A 25819-nucleotide genomic window follows, 5' to 3' on the forward strand; every position below is an offset into this window, starting at 1 on the left:
TGTTTCAGTATTGTCTTTTCTTCTTACAATAAGTACACATTACTTTTATTATAATGGAAAAAATATTCTAAAGTTCCTCTAGTGCAAATTTTAAATACTTGAATTCTAAAGCTAGGATTCACCTTCTGTTTGAATGAAAATGCCTCATGTATGCCTTTTCAGTAAGCATCTACTGAGCATCTATGGAGTGCCTGGTGGTGTACTAAGAGAACCCCAAAGAAAAATTCCTGTTCCTGGAGAATCTAAACCCTATCAGCATGGTTCACAGGCATCTTTACAATAAATAGCCAATACATGATAGACCTTCAATAAACACTTGTTTAATGAATATATGCATGTACCATCATAGGATTTATTTTTCAAACTCTTGTTTCATAGGGGATTAGCCACATTCAGTTCACTTATCACACACACATCATACTTCATCACTTCTAAGATGCAGATTGTCCACATTTCAACTCTAAAATCAGAATGAAGCTTACTGTCAATGTGATTTTTTTAAAGTATTATATCAGACAATTTGCAGCATTTTCTCTTTCATAATGGTAAATGATATGGTTTGGCTGTGTCCCCACCCAAATCTCATCTTGAATTGTAACTCCCATAATTCCCATGTGTTGTGGGAGGAACCAGATGGGAGGTGATTGGATTATGGCAGTGGGTCTTTTCTGTGCTGTTCTGGTGATAGTGAAACAGTCTCACAAGATCTGATGGTTTTAAAAATGGGAGTTTCCCTGCACAAGCTCTCTCTCCTTGCCTGCCGCCATCCATGTAAGAAGTGACCTGCTCCTCCTTGCCTTCCACCATGATTGTGAGGCCTCCCCAGCCATGTGGAGCTGTAAGTCCATTAAACCTCTTTTTCTTCCCAGTCTTGAGTATGCCTTTATCAGCAGTGTGAAAACAGACTAATATAGTAAATAAAATAACAATATGTCTTATCTTGACAGCATCTTAGATGGAATGAAATACAATATATATTCTATTTTATAAATACTTTAGAAAATACATGTGAATTGTTGGGCATGCACCCCCCTGAGGTTCAACTGGGAAACGTTTTCATAGGACCACTCCATTCCATGAACGTTCAAGCCCCCAGTGATCACTTGAAATCCACAACTAGTAATTTATATAAATGTTAAAATCAACAGCACACAAGTAGCAAGTTTATAAAAATGTGTGCATTTATGAGAGTTTACTTCTCAAATTTTTCAAATTATTATTGAACGTTAAACACATATTTCTCATATTGACCTTTAATAAGGCATAAGGGTATATAAACATTATGTACATTTCTAAGCACTCATGTACTTAAAAGACTTTTGTATTTTAATGTTTGAAGTTAATCAAAGGTTTAAAGTTTCTAAGAAACATGAAAATGACTAAACGGTGTAAGAACTGCAAAGTTATAAAAGAAAAACCATTAAAATCTTATTGGAGAGATGAAATTAACTATGAGAAAAATGAAATTTTGTGACAAAGACAGGCAGAGAACATTACAAGAAAGAGAACAATTTAAAATCTTTTTAGTGGGGTGTGGTGGCCAAGTGCCTATGGTCCTAGCTACTCCAGAGGCTGAAGTAGGAAGATTGCTGGAGCCCAGGCAGTCAAGGCTGCAGTGAGCTGAGAGCATGCCACTGCACTCCTGCATGGGCAATAGAGCAAGACCCCATCTCAAAAGAAAATTTTTAAAAAGGACAAAACATCACCAAACTAATAAAATGTGAATCATCTGTAAAGTATAATCTATACTAACTACATAATAAAGGAATATCTCTGAGCAGTGCAATGTAAAATATTGGGCACATGCATTAAAAACATTAAATAAATACAACAACATTTTAAAATAATAATTGACATCCAGGCAATAATTATTGTGGTGGCTTGTGCCCATAATCCAGGCACTTTGGGAGGCCAAGGCGGGAGGGTTGTTTCAGCCCAGGAGTTTGAGACCAGGCTGACCAACATGGCAAGACCCTGTCTTATTAAAATAAAAAAAAAGTTCCAGCTTGGCCAACATGGCAAAACCTCATCTCTACTAAAAATACCAAAATTAGCCAGGCATGGTGGCATGCACCTGTAATCCCAGCTACTCAGGTGGCTTAGGCACAAGAATTGCTTGAACCTGGGAGGCAGAGATTGCAGTGACCCCTGATCACGCTACTGCACTCCAGCCTGGGTGACAGAGCAAGAGTCTGTCTCAAAAAAACTTTAAAAAAAATTTGTTTTAATAATTATTGACATCCAACCTGGGCAACACAGTGAGACTTCATCTCTACAAAAATAATTTTTTAATTATCCAGGTGTGGTGGCGAGTACCTGTAGTCCTACATACTTGGGAGGCCGAGGCAGGAGGATTGCTTGAGCCGAGAAGTTCAAGGCCACAGTGAGCTATGATTGCATTGCTACACTCCAGCCTGGGAGACAAAGCAAGATGCTGTATGCTGTTTTAAACAAATAGTTTTGTTTTGTTTTGTTTTTTAGACAAAGTCTTGCTCTGTCGCCAGGCTGGCAACCTCTGCCTCCCAGATTCAGCGATTCCCCTGCCTCAGCCTCCCGAGTAGCTGGGACTACAGGCTTGCAGCACCACACCCACCCAATTTTTTGTAGTTTAGTAGAGATGGTGTTTCACTATGTTGGCCAGGATGGTCTAGATCTCCTGACCTCATGATCCACCTGTCTTGGCCTCCCAAAGTGCTGGGATTATAGGCGTGAGCCACCATGACCAGTCAACAAATAAAATTTTTAAAAAATAATAATTATTGACATCTACTAGTTCAGTGACTGTACACGAGGTCTATCTAGTTAAATCATGTAGTCCCTTCAGCATCTCTTAGCCTTCCTCTTCCATATTTTCTCACAAAAGGAAGCTGATGTGGAAGCTGGAAGAAGAGAACAGGAAGAAATGGGACAAGCCATACTTTCAGCCATTGGTGACAATTGCCTATCCCTTGCCTTCTGATCCTGTGACCACCAGGGCCTCCAAAATAACTTCACTGAGGACCTTTGAGAGCTGCCATCATCAACTCTTTCCTCTCCCACACTACGCTTTCTTCCTTACTGGGATTAGGAATATAAAATCTGGACACACACAGGAGCTCACCTGGGCACATCCCCATTCCCTGCTCTTGCCAACTCAAACCCTACCTCACCCACCCACTGATCAGAACAGAGTTGGGCAGTACCAGCCAGGAGGTTCTTTTTCCTATTGCAATGCTTTAGGGAATGATTTTCAAACTGGATAAGTTTCTGTTACTATAAAATAAAAAAGAGAAATTCACGTGAGATTGTATTATACATGGAACATAGAAAACAAAACTGGATTTTTGTAATCAGCATGATATAAAGATCTAAAAGACAAGGAAGAGGTGAAGACTAAGAAGAATATAGTACTATTATGACTACAAGTTTACAAAAATATTATCAAGTCATAATTATACTGCTATTATTCACTGGAGTAATTTTCCATTGACTTCAAAGTGCAGATCTGTTGGTAGAATGAAAAGGGCAAGATAAAGGGCAGACCTAATCCATTTAGGTGAGATTGAGACTAAAATTTACAGAAGTGAGAAAATTGTCTTTAAGAAGATACTGACCGACTGTGTGGTGATGGTAGAGGTTGCTTTTTTATACAAAATATTTTCAAGAAAGCCTTTTGAAAGCGCTTGTGACACAATGGATACAAAAGAGGATTGACAAAGGAATTGAACCACTGAAGCCAAAATGCAATTCTGTACCAAACGGATTTAGAACCTGTCTCTGAGGAGTAAAATGAAAGAACAATTGTGAACAGAGAATACGGAGCCCAGCAAACAGCAAAGACTCCTAAGAGAATGGCCAGTGACTTGGCTAATCTCCTGGCTCTAAGCAGTTCAGCATGCTCCCTTTGGTGAAGACCTACAGAATCTGATTGGGAGAAGGAACCCATTTTGGAAGCAATTCTATTGCTATTCATCTTGGTTCTTAAGGAATACATGAGACTGCTCTTTCTCCTCTGTCTCTCTGAATGAAGGGACACAGGCATTTCTGTCGATGCAGAAAGAGATCCCCTTGAAGATAGTCCACATCTGAATGACTGTCCACAGATGTTGGAAGAGACAGCAGTCGGTCCAGGATGGCTTTGGCACCTACTGAGATGATCACGCTTCCACAGGCTCCAATAAATATTCATGTTGAAATAAGCAACTAAGATGACTGGGATCAGGAACTCCAAGAATGATGTGATGGCAAGGATGTACCATTCCGAAAAAAATCCAGGTTCACATTCACTACCTTCATCCTTCCAAGTCTCTGAAACTAGAATCATTGGCCCATTCACTAAGAAGGCCAGCACCCAAACGGCCACCATCAGAGTGACAATCTTCAAGATCCCAGTATGTTGAGTTCTATAAGACACCTAGAAGAGACCAAACAAATTATTTTCAATATAATGAATGTATATGGGATGCATAAAGTATCTGACAAGTCCTTAGAAATTTCAGGGATGTGCAAAGGATGGAAACTTTAACTAACCTGGGTATCATGATGTGGACCAGGACAGAGGGTTTGACTTCAGAGGAGCCTGGGCCAAGATGCAGACTTTCTTAATGGGTTTCAAGGGGAGAAGACTAGACTGTAACCTTCAAGGTTAAATCCCTGATGCTATAGCAAATGTCAAAGCCAATGTGTAAAATAAGAAAGCAGGTTTTCCTAATTGACACTAATCTGAATGTCAAACAACTGAAGTTGGGCGCACCTTACCACAGTATTGCTCAATCTGCAGGCTGAGCATGACCAGATCTTTTTAATGAAATAGAATAGTTGATATCAGAATGCATCACATATAGTGAGGGTAGGTGTTCTTTAATGATGTTTCATCAAATAAAGCAATATGTCTTTGGGAAAAGAGATACATATATTTCAAGAGAAATGCAGTTCCTCTGAATCACAGCACCAAATGCATTTCTCACTGTAGTCACAGTCAAAAAAGTTTGAAAGCCCTTGCCTTATCTGATTCCAATACATAGAAAGAATCTACTCTGTGGTTTTTGCTGAGAATTCAAGGTAGAATCAGAAAGAGAAAGGACTCTCATCACTACCGAGAAGATTAAGCACAGACACAAAGATTTTTTTTTTAGTTTTTATTTTCTTTTATTTTTTTGAGACAGAGTCTCACTCTTGTCGCCCAGGCAGGAGTGCAATGGCGCGATCTCGGCTCACTGCAACCACCACTTCCCAAGTTCAAGCAATTCTCCTGCCTCAGCCCCTTGAATAGCTGGGGTTACAGGTGCCTACTAGCACACCCAGCTAATTTTTGTATTTTTAGTAGAGATAGGGTTTCACCATGTTGACCAGGCTGGTCTCAAACTCCTGACCTCCACTGATCTGCCCACCTCAGCCTCCCAAAGTGCTGGGATTACAGGTTTGAGCTACCGCACCCAGCCCAAAAGAGAATTTTAAACCTGCTGCAGATAAATACTGCATTGCTATTAAGCATTACCAAGTCACTTCTTGGTGTTCGTTTGTTTGTTTGTGACAGGGTCTCGTTCTGTTGCCCAGGCTGCAGTGCAGTGGCACAATCACAGCTCACTGCAGCCTTGACTGCCTAGGCTCAAGTGATCCTCCTGCTTCAGCCTCCCAAGTGGCTAGGACCACAGATGTACACCACCACACCCAGTTAAATTTTTGTGTTATTTGTAGAGATAATGCCTCACTATGTTGTCTATGCTGGTCTCGAACTCCTAGATTCAAGTGATCCTCCTGTCTTAACTTCTCGAAGTTTTGTAATTATAAACTTGAGCCCACCTAGCCCACGCGCGTCACTTCTTTGTGCAAGCATTTCCGCCTGACAAATACAATGTCAAGGCTGTGATGACCAGTCACTTTGAGAGACACAACTGTGACTAGTGCCACCATCTTTTTTAAGGATGAAGAATATTCTAACTCCCCTTGGTCACAAGGACAGGCTTCTATAAAGGAAAATGAGATTCTATGAGTGAGGACTGCCCTCCTACCACAGGACCCGCAATCCTTATGTCAATCCTGAAATCTTTAATAATGTCTTCTCAATCTAAAGACCCCTAAGATCAATCACTCTATATGAGGGATAAGGAACTCTTTAAGACGACCTGGAACAGACAACCTCTCTGAACCTCATTTAAATCAGTACGGTTTCGACCCGGTGCAGTGGCTCACGCCTATAATCCCAGCACTTTGGGCGGATCACGAGGTCAGGAGATCGAGACCATCCTGGCCAACATGGTGAAACCCTGTCTCCACTAAAAATACAAAAATTAGCCAGGCATGGTGGCTTGCACCTGTAGTCCCAGCTCTCAGGAGGCTGAGGCACAAGAATAGCTTGAACCAGGGAGGCAGAAGTTGCAGTGAGCTGAGATGGAGGCACTGCACTCCAGTCTCGTGACAGAGCGAGACTCTGTCTCAAAAAAAAAAAAAAAAAAAAAAAAAAAAATCAGTAAGGTTTCAAGGTTCCTTTCAGCTCTCATGTTCCATGTTTCTCTGATTTCCTCACTCACAGGCAAAAAAAAAATTGGAACATGCTTCCTTTTTCTACCTCTTGTGTCATATTTTTTCTGAAAATTTTAAGTCTCGTTCTACAGTGGTTTCTTAGGTTTTAAAGGGGTGCAGCATTGCCCAGCACTCTTTCCTTAATGGATCGTATATGCTGAGAAGACCTCTATTGGCTGGAGGTAAAAAAAAAAAAAAAAAAAAAAAAAAAAAAAAAAAGCTAGTTAATAATTTAAAAATAAAAACACTAAGTTTTTTTTGTTTTGTTTTTTGTTTACTGTAGGGAGGTGGATTTGTTGTGTTGTTGTTGTTGTTGTTGTTTTCTCTCAAATTGCTGGTATTTCTGAGGCTAAGCTAAAATGCATATGGTGCTGGCCACAAGCTCTCATATGCAATGAACTTTTTTTTTTTTTTTTTGCCTTCTGCTTCCTGTGCCACTAATTAATACATCTCTTGCACTGAATCTAATGATTATGAAGATGGTAACAATACCCAGATGGTCCTAAAGCTGCATTTAGTGTTTCATTGCTCTGCTCAGCCTTGGTAATGATATAACACAATATGTTGGAAAGAGATCTCTCTTCCATTATGCATAAGGTCAATTGAGATAATGGACAACCAAGGAGCTGTGAAGAGGATGCTGATCTCCGCATCTCCGGGGAGCATTTTTGAAAGATAGACAGTTCAAGCATTGCTTGAATCCGGACCCAGGCTGCTGGAGTGGTGTCCCTGAAATCCCGCAGTGGCCTAGCTCTTGCCCACTACAGAATATGCCCATTATTCAGGACACTGTCTCTTACCCTACTTTTTTCCCGCCTGTATAAAATATCCACACCTTCTGTCAATCAGGTTTTTTTGGCGAGGCCAAGCGGCCTACTAGAACTTGTTAGTGTTAGTAATGAGATGGATTTCAGGACCATTCTAAGTGCCTGTTGTGGGTTACATTATGTCCCGCAAAAAGGTATGGTGAAGTCCTAAACCCCTCAGTACCTGTGAACGTGACCGTATTTGGAAATATGGTGTTTGCAGATGTAATCCAGTTAAGATGAGGTTATACTGAATTAGGGGTCACCCTATCCAATATGTCCTCATAAGAAAACAAAGACACAGACACAGACCCAGGGAGACAACACCATGTTACAACAGAGGTAAAGACTGGAGGGACGCATCTACAAGCCAAGGAATGCCAGGGGTTGCTGGCAACACCAGAAGCTAAAAGACAGGCACAGAGCAAGACGTCCTAGAGCCTTCCGAGAAAGGATGGCCCTGTCGGCACCTTGATTTCAAATGTCTAGTCTCCAGAACCGTGACACAATAAATTCCTGTTGTTTTCAGCAACCCAGTTTGTGGTCCTGTTATGGTAGCCCTAGCAAACAAACACAGTGCCCCAGTGAGTCTCCCAGCAATGAGATTTCCTGTGGTCTTGATTTTACTGTCAAGTTTCTTTCTTCATTTGCAGGTAAAGAAATACCCTTCTTTTACTATCTTAATTCTGTATACTTTTTTTTTTTTTTTCCCCGAGACAGAGTCTCACTCTGTTGCCCAGACTGGAATACAGTGGTGCAACCTTGGCTCACTGCAGCCTCCGCCTCCTGGGTTCAAATGATTCTCCTGCCTCAGCCTCCTGAGTAGCTGGGATTACAGGCGCCCGCCACCATGCCAGGCTAATTTTTGTATTTTTAGTAGAGACTTTGTTTTGCCATGTTGGCCAGGCTGGTCTTGAACTCCTGACCTCAAGTGATCTGCCAGCCTCAGCCTTCCAAAGCCCTGGGATTACAGGCGTGAGCGACTGCACCAAACCATTTTTGTACATTTTAATTCCCATTCCCTCCAGCTACCATGAAGCCCTGCTGTCCTTCCCCACCCAACTCTGACTTCAGCCACACGGAATCTGCCCCTCCAGAAAACCTCTCTGAGAACTGTAATCATGTGCTCCACCCGCACTGGGCTTTTCTTTTCCAAATTATTGTCAGATTTCCATTCCTCAGGCCACCCATCCCTTTCCCCTATCACACTGTCTCCTGTGCTTTCAGCTACAGTAAGAGTTCAGCTTCCCCACTGCTGCTTCTATGGGATCCCAGTGGTCTTTGAAGGCTTCCTTCTGTTTTCACATGGCTGCATTTGAACTATTCGCCAACAGAGGTACAAGGTCTACCTGAGCACCCCTGCCAGCATCCATACATTCACTTGTGGAAACCTATGTATTCTACTCTGTGCTGTGCACTGGGGACCCAGGATCTAGCCAACATATCCCTCACCAAGTTTACAGCCTGAATTGCCAGGGGAATTACTGGAGGCAAGACTAGGATTTAAAAACAAAAAACAGGCCAGGCATGGTGACTCATGTCTGTAATCTTAGAACTTCGAGAGGCAGACGGGGGCGGATCACTTGAGGTCAGGAGTTCGAAATCACCCTGGCCAACATGGCAAAACCAGATCTCTACTAAAAATACAAAAATTAGCCAAGCGTGGTGGCGTGCGCCTGTAATCCCAGCTACCCAGAAGGCTGAGGTCCAAGAATGGCTTGAACCCGGGAGGCAGAGTTTGCACTGAGCCGAGATCGTGCCACTGCACTCCAGCCTGGGCGACAGAGCCAGACTCTGTCTCAAAGAAATAAAAAAGTAAAAATAAAAACAAAAAACAAAAAGAAAGTCTACATTCCCTCTGGGCATCATCCCTCATCTGTCTGTAACCTCTAAACACTTTTCCCAACTGGGTAAAATGTCCCTTTTCTGCCCACAAACCTGAGAGTAAATTCAAAAGCTGGGACATCCAGAGAAGGAAGCCCTAGGAACATCCAGAGGAGATTAAAAAGAAATGTTAACCCAGAAAGAAAGGAAAATTTGAAAGTATAAATGGAAAAGATTCTGAATTAGAGCATTATTTTTCAAATACTTGACTGTGATCTAAAGTAAAATAATATTGTATATCATAACCAAGCACACAGACGAAAGTATTCACAAAACAGTATTTACTTTTATTATGTACAAGATACTCTGATGTTTTCTAATTTTTTATTTTGTTCTATTCCTTTTTTTTTTTTGAGATGGAGTCTTGCTGCGACACCCAGGCTGGAGTGCAATGGCACAATCTCAGCTCACTGCAACCTCCTCCTCCCAAGTTCAAGCAATTCTCCTTCCTCAGCCTCCCAAGTAGCTGGGATTACAGGCAAGCGCCACCACACCTGGCTAATTTTTTTGTATTTTTAGTAGAGGTGGGTGTCAGGCCTCTGAGCCCAAGCCTGTATGTATTCATCCAGATGGCCTGAAGTAACATAAGAATCACAAAAGAAGTGAAAATGACCTGTTCCTGCCTTAACTGATGGTATTACCTTGTGAAATTCCTTCTCCTGGCTCATCCTGGTTCAAAAGCTCCCCCACTGAGCACCTTGTGACCCCCATCCCTGCCAGCCAGAGAACAACCCCCTTTGACTGTAATTTTCCACTACCTACCCAAATCCTATAAAACGGCCCCACACCTATCTTCCTTCCCTGACTCTCTTTTCGGACTTAACCCGCCTGCACCCAGGTGATTAAAAAGCTTTATTGCTCACACAAAGCTTTTTGGTGGTCTCCTCACAAGGACATGCGTGAAAGCGGGGTTTCACCATATTGGCCAGGCTGGTCTCGAACTCCTGACCTCAAGAGATTCACTTACCTTGGCCTCCCAAAGTGCTGGGATTACAGAAGTGAGTCATCATGCCCAGCTGTTCTATTCTGTTTCATTCCATATTTTTTTCATTGAAAAAAAAGGTCACAACCCACTAAATTGATTTCATAAATCAATAATGGGTCAAGGCCAGCAGATTGAAAAATATGAGACTATAGGCATTTGAATTGTTTATCCAAGCTGATCTGCACTCTCCACATACAATACAAACTGCGGTGGACCCTGCTGCCAATGAAGTATGTGATGCTAAGGGGGAGACATAGCTGGCTGTCCTCCCACATCCATTCTCCCCTCCTTCCTATGTGGTGGCTCAACTAGAGTTTCCCAGCTTCCTTTGTGGCGAGATGGGACCATGTGACTAAGTTTCACCAATAAAATGTAAGTGGAAAAGACTGTGTGACTCTGCACTACTTGGTTAAAAAAAAATAAGAAAATCCCTTGCTCTGGACTTCTTCCCTTTCTCCTTCCTGTCCAGAACCTAATATCACAACAACCTGACTTTGACCATGCAGAGGAGGAGAATGGCCTACAGCAGAGGCCAGAAAACTACTGTCCATGAAACAAATATGGGCTAGGCGCAGTGGCTCATGCCTGTAATCCCAGCACTTTGGGAGGCAGAGGCGAGTGGATCACCTGAGATCAGGAGCACAAAATCAGCCTGGCCAACACGGTGAAACCCCATCTCTACTAAAAACACAAAAATTAGCCAGGCATGGTGTTGCATGCCTATAATCCCAGCTACTCAGGAGGCTGAGGCAGGAGGATCACTTGAACCTGGGAGGCAGATGTTGCAGTGCAATGAGACAAGATCATGCCATTGCACTCCAGCCTGGGTGGCACAGCGAGACCCTGTCTCAAAAAAAAAAAAAAAAGAAAGAAAGAAAGAAATGTGGCCCACCACCTGTTTGGGCAAATAAAGTTTTATTGGAACAAAGCCAAGTACATTTTTTTATATATCATCTATGGCTGTTTGGGGGCTACAATGGTATATTTGAGCAGTTGCAACAGAAACAGTAGGTTCTACAAAGCCAAAATTATTTGCTGTCTGGCTCTTGATCACGAAGGTTTGCCAGTCCCTGCCCTAAAGGGTGCAGAGCCACCTGCCAGCAGCATTCCTGGGCGAGTTCCTGGAGCAGAGAATCCACTCTTTCATGGACTGTTATGTGAGAGGAAAATAAACTTTTATCTTGCTTAAGCCTCCACATTTTGGAGACTCTTTGTCACAGCAGTTTATCTTTGCCTGATCTAATACACCTTCCAATCCTGTGAACCTCCAGCTGCACAATCGTCCCAAGCTAGAGCTGTCACTGTCCTCTCAACACCCCAGGACAGCACTTAGTCCATTGTACTGAACCGACTTGTTCCTGGATCTGCCTCCACGTAGATGACTATGCTCATCAAAAATAGAGACTCACATAAAAAAAGAAACAACAGATACCAGGGCCTACCTGAGGGTGGTGGGTGGGAGGAGGGAGAGGATCAAAAAACTACCGATCAGATACTACGCTCATTACCCTGGTGACAAAAAAATCTCTACACCAACACCCCCGTGACACTCGGCTTACTCATACTCACTTAACAAACCTGCACACGTACCCCCTGAAGCCAAAACAAAAGTTGGAAAGAAAAATAAAATAGAAACTCTGCATATTCACTTCTGTATCCCAGGACTTAGCAAAATGCCTGTCACACAGCAGTCCCCCAAAGAGCTGGGTCCCTGAGATGGGAGTGAAGGAAGTTTCCCATCTAGGCCTCAAAGGTTTCAGATCACTGCCCCATATTTCTGTGGCCCCCTTATCCTTACTTCAACCTTATTTTGTCTTTTGATCCATTGCTGAGAAATTTAGTATGACTTAAGAATTTCCACTGACTCGCAGATGAGGCTATTCCAAATCTTGAGTAAGTTCCAGCTTTCTTGGCACAGGTTCTAAAATGGCCCGAGAACTTGATCTTTCTGGCTGGTCCCACTGTGTAAACTGTAGCTTCCCTATATACTGTCTTTTCCTTTGGCCATTCAGAATTGATTTTCTCATCACATTTCAAAGTATGGCATTCTTTCTACTGCCCTCCAAGTTCTATTCCAAGGAATAGATTCAGGTCTCAATATGTCTGTGGAGTAGAACCCATAAACCTGTCATGAATGTCATGTCTATCCAGTCTACTATAGACTCAATATACCAGTGGAGACAACTTGCCTTGGGTTTTCTTTGATTCCTTCCCATTTTAGTGGCACATAGGTGAGTGAATTATCCAAATCACACAACTAACAACCAGCAAGAACTCTATGCCAGACAACTAAAGGATAGGGCTCCTCTAAGGCCTGTCGATTCAATTAAAAATTAGGCTTAAAAGAATTTTTGCCTGGGGACCCATATGTACATTCACACAATCTTCCAAGGGGGATAAATTAATGTTTTGACTTACAGCGTTTGAGACTGACAGGTATCGATCATAGCTGATGAGGACAATGTTGTATACAGATGCTGTACATAAAAGATAGTCAGTAGTGAGCCAAAATACACAGATTTCCTTTCCAAAATCCCATTCGAACAGCATGTGAGGGATGTACAGAGGAATGGAGATCACACCTGCACAAGGAAAACATAAGTGTAAAAAAATAGCACACATCAATGAACACAAATGGGCATGTTTTAATGGCTACACAACACCAGGACATATCTGAATTCACTACAAATGCTTTGGCTGTAATTTAAAAATTCATGGTACTTCATCAAGGAGCTCAGGACTGATTTTCTACACACTCCTTAAATGCCATTTTTATAAGAGGGGTCATGAACGTTGCACAGCGGGCCCTCCTTATCCGTGAATTCTACTTCTGTGGATTCAACCAACCACGGACAGAAAATATTAGGAAAAAAAGTGCCTCTGTACCGGACACATATAGACTTTGACTAATAGTAATGACTTCTGGTCATTATTCTCTAAACAATACGGTATAACAACTATTTACATAGCATTCACATTGTCTTTGGTATTATACATAATCTACTGATGATTTAACGTATACGGGAAGGGCCGGGAGGGGTAGCTCATGCCTGTAATCCCAGCACTTTGAGAGACCACGGTGGGCAGATCACTTGAGGGCGGGAGTTCGAAACTGGCCTGGGCAACATGGTGAAACCCCATCTCTATTATTAAAAATAATAATAAATAATAAAGCATATGGGGGGATGTGCATATGTTATATGGAAATACTACAGCATTTTATATCAGGGACTTCAGCTTTCTTGGATTCTGCTATCTAAGGGGAGTCCTGGAACAAACCCCCACAGACACCAAGGGGTGACTGTACTTTCAATGGCTCCTTTCCACTTTCCAAATTAAGTACAGGTCTTGTATTTCTAGCCATAGGCAGCACAAATCATCTTTACTTTTTTCATGCTCTAACCCAAACAGGATGGACCACCCTTCTCCCAAACATATGGCACATTTTCACATCTCTTTTTTCTCTGCCAACATCATTCTTTCTTCCTAAAATGTCCACCTGTCTTCTACTAAAAAGTCAATTCAAGCCAGGCATGGTGGCCCACACCTGTAGTCCCAGCCCTTTGGGAGGCTGAGGTGGGTGGATCACCTGAGGTCAGGAGTTCAAGACCAGCCTGCCCAACATGGTGAAATCTCATCTCTACTAAAAATACAAAAATTAGCTGGGCGTGGTGGCACACGCCTGTAATCCCAGCCATTCTGGAGGCTGAGGCAGTAGAATCACTTGAACCCGGGAGGTGGAGGTTGCAGTCAACTGAGATTGTGCCACTGCACTCCATCCTGGGTGACAGAGCAAGACTCTGTCTCAAAAAAATAAAAATAAAAAATAAGTAAAAAGTCAATTCACTTCCTTCTTATTTTTCACTGAGGCCAAAAAGTGACCTCCTCCATGTCCTCTTTCTTGGAGCTTCCTCAGTAGAAGTGACCCCTCTGTCCTCTGCACTTTCCTGGTTCTTTGCTCATCTTTCCCTCTCTCATGCATTAACCACATTCTACTTTTATATCATAGTCATCTTTTTTGTCTGTCTCTCCTGAGGATGAGGGCCGTATCACAAATCAATGTTCGTATTTCCCGCAACCTCTAGAGTTGGCCAATGACTTGTACATTTCACTTAAATTAATAACAGCTAATATGTTTTATACAATTACCATGTGGTAGACCCTGTGCTGTGTGCATTGCAAATGTTACCTCATTTCATCTTCATAGAAAGTTTGTGAGGAAGGGACCATGCTGAGTTAACGTTAAAGAACCTGAAGCTCAGAAAAGAGAAAATTAGACCAAGGTCCACTCAACTAGCAAGTGGAGAAGACTGCATGTGAAACCAGGGATTGTGATATCAGAACCTCTGACTTTACCTACAACTCTTCGCTGTGTGAACAAATAGATAAGCTCTATCACAGTGATTCAGCCCAGCACAGAAACTGCTTAACTGAAAAGTGACGAAATGAGGTTCCCTTTCCTTTAGCTTTTAGGGGTTTTTAATTGCATTCGCATTTCAGACAAGTGTGATTAGTTGCTAAGAATATGATCTATTAAGTGGAAGCTCAGATGAAATCTTACTTTGTTGAGTCACTTCAAATGTATCAGATACTTCCAGAAATTCCCATTTTTTTATGAGAACTAAATTAGTCTATTATTAAGAATAGTAAAGATAAAGGACAAGGGAAGGAAGAAGGAAAGCCTGCATTCTCCAAAAACAAGACGACATGAGGCTATAACGGCATGGTTTCAGAACCAGTGGAAGGTAGTGCTAAACCCTAGTATTCTGTCCCTAGGTTACCTACAAAAATGAAAGACAAGACACCGTAGAGATGAAGAGTTGCGTGGCCAGTTCTTATATGTAGTTCAAATAACCTGTTTGTTTCATGTTTCAATTATATTTTTAAAGATAAGCAAACTTCCTTAGGGTGTCTTTCATCTCCAAGGTATGTGTGTGTATGTCTATGGTATAAAATAGGTCACTGGCTGAGAGTGGTGGCTCATGCCTATAATCCCAGCACCTTGGAAGGCTGAGGCAGGTAGATCACTTGAGCCCAGGAGTTGGAGACCAGCCTGGGCAACATGGCAAAATTCTATTTCTACAAAAAAAAAACAAAACAACAACAAAAAAAATTAGCTGGACATGGTGGCACATGCCTGTAGTTCCAGCTAACCAGGAGGTTGAGGCAGGAGGATCACTTGAGCCAGGGAGGTCAAGGCTGGAGTGAGCCATGATCATACCACTGCACTCCAGTCTGGGTGACAGAGTGAGACCCTGCCTCAAAATAAATAAATAAATAAAATAATGTAGGTCACCAGGTCCACTTGAGGTAAATCAAAGTATCCCCCAAACAGAGACATTTATTATATTTCAGCCCACGGTTGTGGCTTCCAATGTTCCCAACATGAGTATTTTCAACACTGGAACTCATTTCTTCCACAGAACGAGAAAGAAGAAAGATACTAGTAACGCATTCTAGTCACCACTGACTAAGAGTTCAGGGCAGGGGGTGGGAGGTAAATACTCTTTGTCACACACTTTCTTATTTACACAAAAGAGGAAGAGTGTGTTCAAAAGCTTAGGAGCTGCTGGAAACAGTGGTTAGCTGAAGACAGGCTCCAGGATATTTGGTTTTCGTAACCCCCGCTGTGCTGTCACCCGGCATTCTAGGTAACGCTTCCGTACTTGTGTCATGCTCAGTTCCTCTGTCTTGTTGAGCAACAGAGATGTCTGTGGCTCATTCTGAACGAGATGCAAAGAAACTGAATCTGAACTATTTCTCTCATATACCTACTCCGAAGTGTCTCTACACCTTCGATTCGGGAATTGTGTTTTTGGGTGAAATGGAGCTGATAAGTAAACAAGAGCCAGTTTCTTGAAAAGATTAAAACAAAAGTAAAAGAAAACAAATATATGCCCCACTTCCCAGTCCCACTCCTAGTTCTCACCCCTCAGTCACTCCACCCCAGCCCCTCTGGCCTCCAGTGCACCACCCACCCTTCTGCCTCAGATCCTGCGCACCTGCTGTTCCTTGGTGTGAAATGCTTTTCCCCAAGGGCGCCTTCTGTTTGCTCAAATGTCTTTCTTTTTTGTTTTGTTTGTTTGTTGACACAGTCTGGCTTTGTTATCAAAGCCAGAGTGCAATAGCATGATCTCGACTCACTGTAACCTCCACCTCCTGGGTTCAAGTGATTCTCCTGCCTCAGCCTCCTGAGTAACTGGGATTACAGGCATGTGCCACCATACCCGGCTAATTTTTGTGTTTTTAGTAGAGATGGAGTTTCACCATATTGACCAGGCTGGTCTCGAACTCCTGTCCTCAACTGATCTGCCCGCCTCAGCCTCCCAAAGTGCTGGGATTACAGGTGTGAGCCACTGCGCCCAGCCTTCAAATGTGTCTTTCTAAGTAAATTCTAGCTCCAGGGTTTAAAATTGCAGCCCCACTCCCAGCACACTCCCTTTCCCTCCTCTCTGCGTTTTTTTTTTTTTTTCCAGTAGCAATTATCAGCCTCTAAAATACTATATAATTTGACTCAGTTATTTTTCTTGTTTATTGTCTGTCTCCATGCCCCTGCATCCATTAGAAATAGAATCATCATGAGGGCAGGGATTTTCACCTGTATTTTTACTGCTTTATCCCCAGCACCTCGAAAGTGCCTGCTTCAAAAGAAATAATTGTTGGATGAACCAATAGATGAGGATGAAGAAGCCCAGTTTGCTTTAAAATTGCCACCCATTTGACATCATCCCTTCTTTCTAAACCAGCTAAGAAGCTACATCTTCCATGAGAAAAGGCAATCAAAAGATGGGAGGAGCTAAAATCCCCAAGTAAATCCTTTGGGACACCAGAGGAATGTGTGGATGATGGTGAGTGCACAGAGGGTGTTATGGCCTGAATGTGTATGTGCCCTCCCCAAACTCACATGTTGGAGCCCTAACCCCCAATGTGGCTATATTTGGAACTAAGACCTTTAAGGACAAAATTAAGGGTAAAAGAGTTCATAAGAGTGGGGCCCTGATCCAATAGTGTCCTTATAAGAAGAGACAACAGAGAGTTCACTCTCTCTCTCTGTGCACACTCAGAGAAAGGCCTCGTGAGGATGCAGGTAGATGGCAGCCGTCTCCAAGCCAGAAAGAGAGCCCTCATCAGAAACCAAAATTGGCCAGAATCTTGATCTGGAATGTCCCCGGCTCCAGAAGGATGAGAAAATAAATGTCAGTTGTTTAAGCCACCCAGTCTAGGGTATTTTGTTACAGCAGCCTGAGCAGATGAATACAGAAGGCCAGGAAAGAGTCCTGAACTCGGGCATACAGGTATCAAGATAAACTTTGCCATCCTGAACACTTGGTTCAGGCTCTGATAGCAGCAACCACGCTTATCTGCTGAAGATCCTGTCCAGCCGTCTGACACATGGTCATGCAGGCCACAAATGCCAGCACAACATGGGGATGAGAAGAAAGTACCCATAAATGGAAAGACTGGTCACATGGCAACACTTTTATAGATATTGATATAGATATAGATAGTATGTGTTTCCCAGACTAGTGTACAGATGATGTATATTTATATAACATCCGGTATAGCTAGTACTAGAATTTTTCCTCAGTAAATCTTTGCTTTCAACAGTAAATTCAGCCTGAGACGCTAGCAACTCAGGTGCCACAAATTTAGATTATACGCAGAGGGCCAATTCTGAAACCTGGGGGAAGAGGGCATTCAGCCAGCAAAACCACAGTTCCAAGCACATGTGAGGGTCTAATCTGCCCTGCCATTGTCACACGGCTCTGGAGCTCTGGATCTCATGACCCCAAATGTTAAGAATCAATGGCTTACAGCTGCAGAATACCTCTCATGCGTTCTGCCCTGCACGCTCACCGCCTCCACGCCTTCCTCCCGGCTCAGAGACAAAGGTTTTCTTCCCAGCATGGCAAAGGAGAAAGAACAGCATTGGCAGCAAACTTGAATCCTATTACAAAATGCTCCCGGGGCTGTGTCTTGGTGAGCCCTGCGTTAAATATGCAGACCTCTGCATGAAGCTGGCAGGGGGCAGGGGAGATGTGAGGGATGAGGCCGGCAGGCAGATGAATGGAGACTCTGACCTGCACCCAACTCCTTTAATCAGGAGCAAAAGAAATGATCAGAATTATTTCTTCACCCACCTGCTGATGGAGGAGATCACCAGGACTGCTGAATAACTACATCTGCAGAGCTATTTTCCAAAGATGAGCTCAAGCCCTTGAGGGTGGGACTGCCATGAGGCCGGCCTTGGGCCAGACGTGGAGACATTTTTACCTAGAACCATCTTTATTCAAAAGCTTCAGGCCCCAGGCTCTCTCAGCTGTCTCACCTGTCCCACCCTAAAACTGGGGCAGTCGGGACCTCACTCCCTTTGGGTTAGTAAAAACACTTCATCTATTTTAAGTGCTGACTGTCATCTAAAAGTCACAGGATCCTGTGAAGAAGGAAGAAGTGAAGGATACATGTATTTACAGTGGAATCTTCTCTATGTTCACATAAATAAACTCGTATATTTGTACATGTTTATGGGAGCACAGAGAATGATGTGGAAGGATCTACATCAAGCAGCAAATGTTGGTTACCTGAAGGGACAGAATTGAGGAAACAAATGGGGAGATAGTGCATTTTTGCAATACTTCTTTATGGGTTAGCTGCCTTTATCTGTCATTTCTATGCCATGACTCCTAAATCAATCTCCCAAACTAGAATTTTTCTCCAGAACTTTCAATGCAACATCAGAACCAGAGCCGCCCTGCCCACATACTTCCTGTGTCATTGAAGAGCTCCATACTGTTCTTAGTCTCAGAAACCCCATCTCTAACTCAGCTTTCTCTTTTCCTGTCAGATGCCTCCCTCCCCTGCTCCCACCCCTCCTTAGCCGCTCTGCCTGCTGTCCCCAGCCATCCTAGCTCGGGTCCTAACTACATGATTTCTGCCTAGATTGTTGCAGGATGGTCTCTGAAACCATGCCACCCCACACTCCAGTTTCCCCACTTCCTTTAACTTTTAACTTTTTTTTTTTTTTTTTGAGACGGAGTCTCGCTCTGTCGCCCAGGCTGGAGTGCAGTGGCCAATCTCAGCTCACTGCAAGCTCCGCCTCCCGGGTTCACGCCATTCTCCTGCCTCAGCCTCCCGAGTAGCTGGGACCACAGGCGCCTGTCACCGCACCCGGCTAGTTTTTTGTATTTTTAGTAGAGATGGGTTTTCACCGTGTTAGCCAGGATGGTCTCGATCTCCTGACCTCGTGATCCGCCCACCTCGGCCTCCCAAAGTGCTGGGATTACAGGCTTGAGCCACCGCGCCCGGCCGAGTTTCCCCACTTCCTATGGCTCTTCCAATGCCTCTAAAGTAAAGCTTTGATCTGTTCAACCACTCACCTGTTTTAAAATCCTTAAATCTCCACAAGGCCTGCCAAATAAACTCCACTCCACACTCACGCTGGTATTTAAAGGCCCTCACTTATAGATTTCAGCTTCATCTCTACGGCTCCCCTGCACCCATCTGCACACCAGCCAGCTCCAAGCTCACCCTTAGGAAGATAAGCGCAATGATTTTCTACCAGCATGCCTTTGCTCATTCTTGGAGCAAAGAATCCTTCGCCCTATCTCTGACTACGGAAATTCTATCCATCCTTCAAAGTTCATGTTAAATGCCTTTATTCGCTAACTAAACGTGCTTTATGCCTCCTCCAAGTGACCATAGTACTTGTTAGGTCTTGGTGGGGTCTCGGGTTACTCTATACTGCTATAGTCATTTCTGAACGTCTCTTGTCCACTCTTCTCATCAAAACCTTACTGGAAGAGACTAACCTAATCTTCTATAGATCCCTTGATTACCTAATAGTGCTTGCATGCCTAGCAGTATTATACAGGCTAGATACTATACTAACATTTGTGACCTAGGTCGGCGTTGACCCATAGCTGCAGAAAAATTAAAATAAAAAAAAGGAACTAACATTTCTTGAGTGACCACTGTATTCCAGGGAATGAACTAAGTATTTTATGTGTTTATTTCATTTTAACTAAATGTAAGCTTTATGCAGTTATAAACAAAAATAATCTGAATATGCCAGATTAAATTATACTAGAAACTCTTATAAAACAATATCATCAGCTGACATTTCTGTACATCTACTTATCATGATAAGCATTGTTTAAAAATAATAATCATCAGGCAGTGAAAAATTATAAAGTGCATGTTTTCAAAGAAAGTTGGTTTGATTTCTATGGTCTCTTAACGATGATATAATGCTGTGATATCATATTATATGCAAAGTACTTTACGGTTGGGTATATTTTACAAAATTCTATGCCACATCATTAAATTAATACTATTAAACATATTATTCAATCAGAAATGCTATTTTCTGATTGTACTGGTTACTAGCATATACATAATTTCTTATTACTCCAACATTGTGATACCGAGAAAACCATATTTACTTGAAGGGGAATACTTATAAGTCTAAACATACGAGGAAAATAGCACCAGAAACAAGTAACTCTTACATTAAAATTTTGGAGCTGTTCTGGACTTATCTTTATTCTATAAAAAGAAAATACACTGTTTTCAGCTGAAAATTCCCCTGCCACACGGATTTACATATGTATAACATTCCCTTACAGTGCCATATAGCCCCCTTCCAAACTTTAATACTTAAACTTTTTGGGTTTATTTTTCCCCCACCATATACAGTCCCCTGAAATAACAAAAGTTTATTTTAAGGTTTTAGAGATAAATTAAAATCAGAAAAGATTATCTTAAATAAAGACATATAACTTACCCACAAAGAAGTCAGAGATGGCCAAGTTAAGAAAAAAATAACTACTTCGATGTCTAAGGTTTTTGTCCACTACAAAAGCTAAAATGACCACAGCATTTCCTAGCATTATGGCAAAAGCTAGTAAGGACATAAAAAACGCTAAAGTAATACGAGTGCTTAGTGATAAGTTAATTGTGCTGTTAGTATCTGGCATCACATCAAATGATGAAGAAGGTCAAATTAGCAAATTAATCCAGCCAGACAATTCTGACAAGTATGTTTTCTAATCGGATACCTAAAATATGTAGTCTTCTACTCAAAACGACAGTTTTAATCTAATACTGATCTCATAGAACTTCCTGATTCTTGATAAAGTAAGCTTGTGGTAACAGTTTCCCTTTAACTGACACAGAAAAACTATTTCCAAAAAACAGTGAAATGTTTTACCTTAAACATTTTACTGTGATTCATCCATCTCCCATTATTAGAATAAAATTATATAATCTATAAAATGTAATCATCATATAGGTAATAAATTGGGCCCACACAAGGTTCATTTTTGTCGTTGTTGTTGTTGTTTGGAGATAGAGTCTTGCTCTGTTGTCCAGGCTGGAGGCCACTGGTGTGATCTCGGCTCATTGCAACCTCCGTCTCCCAGGTTCAGGCAATTCTCCTGCCTCAGCCTCCCAAGTAGCTGGGATTACAGGCACTCATCACCATGCCCAGCTAATTTTTATATTTCTTGTAGAGACGGGGTTTCACCATGCTGACCAGGCTGGTCTTGAACCCATGACCTAAAGTGATCCACCCACCTCGGCCTCCCAAAGTGCTGGGATTATAGGCATGAGCCACCACACCCAGCCATTTTTAAAACTCATGTCGATTCAGTTAAATATTCTCATCTGGCCATGATGGAGTAATTGGGGCTGAATTTCATGGTCCCATCTGAAACAGCCAAAAAATTAGACGATGGTTTTCAAGGCACTTGTCATTAACAAGGAAGGACAGTGATCCCTGAGGGAAGGCATGAGGCCTGCAGTTGCCCCAGCTTACTGCCTTGAGAGTTCCCAGGGCATGAGCAGAGGGGAAATCCAGGCAGAGCCCAGGAGACTCCCTGGAATGAGGAAATGGAGCTGAGAGTACAGGAGTACCAGAGAGGGTCTGAACTGCAAAGCCGCACTGAGCAGAACTCCAGAGATCTGCAGAGGACCCCCTTCAAGTATTCACCAGAGTGCTGATTAGCACAATGTGGAGGAACCGCTTTTAGGCAAGAAAAAGAACCACTCGAAAATATTACAGGCAATAGTACCCAATGCTCACAGAGGACTGGTTATAGTGCCTGCTCTTATTAGCCAAATGGAAAAAGTTCCTAATTCATGGGACGTTGGGTAGTATACTCAGAAGGGTCTTGCCTCAGCAGTTAGGAATAATTAGCCCTATACTAAATATTTCTTGGGTTCTTCCTAGCAAATCTGAAAAGCAAAACCTGAAAGTTTGAAACTATTTCCAAGTAGCTTATTTGCAACCCTGAACACAGCTCAAGAATATTTATATAACATAAAAATATCCAGTACCCAACAATGTAAAACTTACAATGTCTTAAATCCAATTAAAAATTATCTGACATGCCAAGAAGAAGGAAAATGTGATCCATAATAAGGGGAAAAACATCAATCAATTGAAGTCAACTCAGAAATGACACAGATATTAGAATTAACAGACAAGAACATTAAAATAGTCAGATGGAATATGGAAAAAGGAAAATGGAATATAGCTGTATTCCATGTTTTCAAAAAGATATGTAAAGATATAGAAGATTTTTAAATAAAACATCTAGAAATAAAAACTAGAATGTCTGGACTAAACATACATTGGAAAGGATTCATGGCAGAGATTGCAGAAGATAAGATTAGCGAACTTAAACATGTAATGATATAATCCATCTACAATGAAACACAGAGATAAAAGAGATTTTTTTAAAATTAACAGTGTATCACTAAGCTAGAAGACAACTTAAGTGACCTAATATATGTCTAATAGGAGTCCCAGAAGGAAAGGAGAAAGGAAACGACAGAAAAAAATTTGAAGCATCAGTGGTTAAAACCTTTCAAAATGAGATGAGAACTATAAACCAAGAAGCTCAATGAATCCCAAACACAAGAAACAGAAAGAAAACTACAGAAGGCATATCAAATAAAATTGATCAAAACCAGTGTGAAAAAGAAAAGTTTAAGAACAGCAGGGGTTGAGGGAGGACACATAACATAAAATAAGAAAGGTATGGGTGTCAGCATGTTTCTCATCAGAAGCAACAGAAGCAGAAAAACAGTGGCTGCAATATCTCTCTAGTGTTGAAAGAAAAAAAAACTCAACCTAGAATTCAATATTTAGCAAAAAAGAAAAAAAAGTTTCAAAAACAAAGACAAAATAAAGGGTTTTTAGATATATGAGAGCCGAAATAATTCACCATCAGCAAACTTGCTCTACAAGAAATGTTAAAGGAAGTTCTTCAAGCAGAAGGAAAATGATGCCAAATGCAAAAATGACTCTATGAAAAGGAAGGAAGAGTAACAGAAATGGAGATTTTCTTGCTGGCCCTCCTAATAGAACCTAAGTTGCTACAGGGCAGAGAATGCACTTTGTTTCATTTTGTTTTGTTTCTTTTTTGTTTAAGTATGTGCATAAATTGATAATTGATTAATGTTTACAAGTTGAGCATAACCATGTAACTACCACCCATACCCCTTTCCAATTACTTACCCTCATGGGTAAGCATTATCTGGACATTTAAAAACATAAGTTAATCTTGCATACTTTTATTTTATAAATGTAATTGTACATTCAAAAATTATATAAAATATTTCTTCATGTATATTCATTCTACATGATCCACAATTGATTAAATTATTTAAAAATCTTTACATTCTGCTCTATTATAATTTATTAATGCCATTTGCTTGTAAATTGATTAAAATGAAGATAAAAAGTAATTAATTGTTGTATTAGTCTGTCTTTATACTGCTATAAATACATATCCAAGACTGGATAATTTATAAAGAAAAGAGGTTTAATTGACCCCCAGTTTCGCATGGCAGGGAGGCCTCAGGAAACTACAATCATGGTGGAAGGGGAAGCAGGCATGTCTTACACGGCAGCAGACAAGAGAGAGCATGTGAGCACACAGTATGGGTATGGGGGAGCTGCCCCCATAATCCAATTACTTCCCTCCCTCGACACATGAGGATTACAATTCAAGATGAGATTTGGGTGGGGACATAGCCAAACCATATTAATTACATTTTCCCTTTCTTAATAATTTCACTGGGGGAAAAAAAAAACTATTCTTTCTCATGTGCCAATCATAACCTGAGCCAGAAGCTCCTTTACTGGATAATTCCAACTAATATGTATTCATTAGATATCCACTTCAAAAGCAAGACCAGAACCAGATTTTTTTAAAAGGCAAATACCTGAGTTCAGAACCTACATCTTTTTCCGTTTAAAATTCACTGCCAGAAAGATGCAGTTTCCCACAGGAGAAAGACTCTGAGGAAGCAAGGGGCAAACTGAGATTCTCCCAACCCCTCCCATTCCCCTACCTCAGACATGAGAGAAACAGAATTTTGGAAAACTTCTTTTTTTTTTCTTTTTTGAGACACAGGCTCATTCTGTCACCCAGACTGGGGTGCAGTGGCACAATCTCAGCCCACTGCAACCTCCACCTCCCGGGTTCAAGCGATTCTCCTGCCTCAGCCTCCTGAGTAGCTGGGATTACAGGTGTGTGTCACCACGCCTGGATAATTTTTGTATTTTTTTGGTAGAGACAGGGTTTCACCGTGTTGGCCAGGCTGGTCTCAAACTCCTGGCCTCAATTGATCTGCCTGCCTCAGCCTCTCAAATTGTTGTGCTGGGATTACAGGTGTGAGCCACAATGCCCAGCCAATTTCTACCTTTTTAACTGATCTAAACTGAAGATTAGTTAGATCTCAGTAAAGTGAACTGATGGCACTCAGTTCACTGCTCACATAGGCAATGACATGCAAAATAACATTGTATTCAATGGACTTATATTTATCACTTTCAAAGTCATGGGTTAATAGGACATTGAAATGGATAACTAAAATACCTGTTTAAGAAGGTGGGCATAACAAAGAATCAAATGGCTAGTCTATAAGCCTGCAGCTTTGTGTTTTGCAACTGAAGGTGAGGGGAACTAAAGGTGAAGTTAGGTAAATAATTATATCTGTTGGTAGAATTAGGGAGAAAGAGATAAAGAATGAAACAAGTATTTGCATATGATCTTCCCTACTTCACCTCTATTTTCCTTTTCAACAATGGATCTGGTAGTCCTTGCAACCAGGGCTACCATTAAGAATCCCAAAATCCACATCAGGCATGGTGGCTCACGCCTGTAATCCCAGCACGTTGTGAGGCCAAGGCAGGCAGATCACGAGGTCAGGAGATTGAGACCATCCTGGCTAACATGGTGAAACTCCATCTCTACTAAAAATACAAAATTAGCCAGGCATGGTGGCATGCACCTGTAATCCCAGCTACTTGGGAGGCTGAGGCAGGAGAACCGCTTGAACCCGGGAGGCGGAGGTTGCAGTGAGTTGAGATTGCACTACTGCACTCCAGCCTGGGTGACATAGCGAGACTCCATTTCAAAAAAAAAAAAAGAATCCCCAAATCGTATAATATTCCAAAACAAGGTCATATATATATATATGTGTGTGTGTATGTGTGTATATATATGTGTATATATATATATAAATTTGAACCTAAATGCAAAAATTCCAAAGAGGTTGATGGCATGGATTATCTGTTCCCTGCACTTTGCCAGGGTGGGGCTGACTATGCAAATGTTTTGTTGCTTCGTGG

The 25819-nt window shown here is 41.7% G+C and overlaps 2 protein-coding genes across 2 annotated transcripts in view; both read right to left on the reverse strand.

Moving 5' to 3' along the window:
- Positions 1-310: 310 nt before the first annotated feature.
- On the reverse strand, positions 311-23590 carry LOC105465234 (histamine receptor H4). The gene is made up of 3 exons (XM_011713523.2): positions 20960-23590; positions 12595-12758; positions 311-4393 (listed from the first exon to the last, which is right to left on the reverse strand). Exons 1-3 carry the CDS (start codon positions 21150-21152, stop codon positions 3578-3580), a joined length of 1173 nt encoding a protein of 390 aa, XP_011711825.2. The 5' UTR covers positions 21153-23590; the 3' UTR covers positions 311-3577.
- Positions 12633-25819, reverse strand: part of LOC105465216 (impact RWD domain protein) — a 56030-nt gene continuing 42843 nt past the window's right edge. The window contains exon 12 of the mRNA XM_071085528.1: positions 12633-12758. The gene's annotated coding sequence lies outside the window, so the exon portion shown is untranslated. The remainder of the gene's footprint in view (positions 12759-25819) is intronic.

This window comes from Macaca nemestrina, chromosome 19 (genome assembly GCF_043159975.1).
Source record: "Macaca nemestrina isolate mMacNem1 chromosome 19, mMacNem.hap1, whole genome shotgun sequence".
NCBI lineage: Eukaryota > Metazoa > Chordata > Mammalia > Primates > Cercopithecidae > Macaca > Macaca nemestrina.

Bases quoted from the DNA above. Each gene is read 5' to 3' on its own strand.
- LOC105465234 (XM_011713523.2), bottom strand. From the start codon at position 21,152: ATGCCAGATACTAACAGCACAATTAACTTATCACTAAGCACTCGTATT. The intron at 12,759-20,959 runs GTAAGTTATATG...TTCCTTGTGCAG, and splicing joins CATCTCTGACTTCTTTGTGG to GTGTGATCTCCATTCCTCTG. The intron at 4,394-12,594 runs GTAAGTCAAAAC...GGTCTCTTCTAG, and splicing joins ACCTGTCAGTCTCAAACGCT to GTGTCTTATAGAACTCAACA.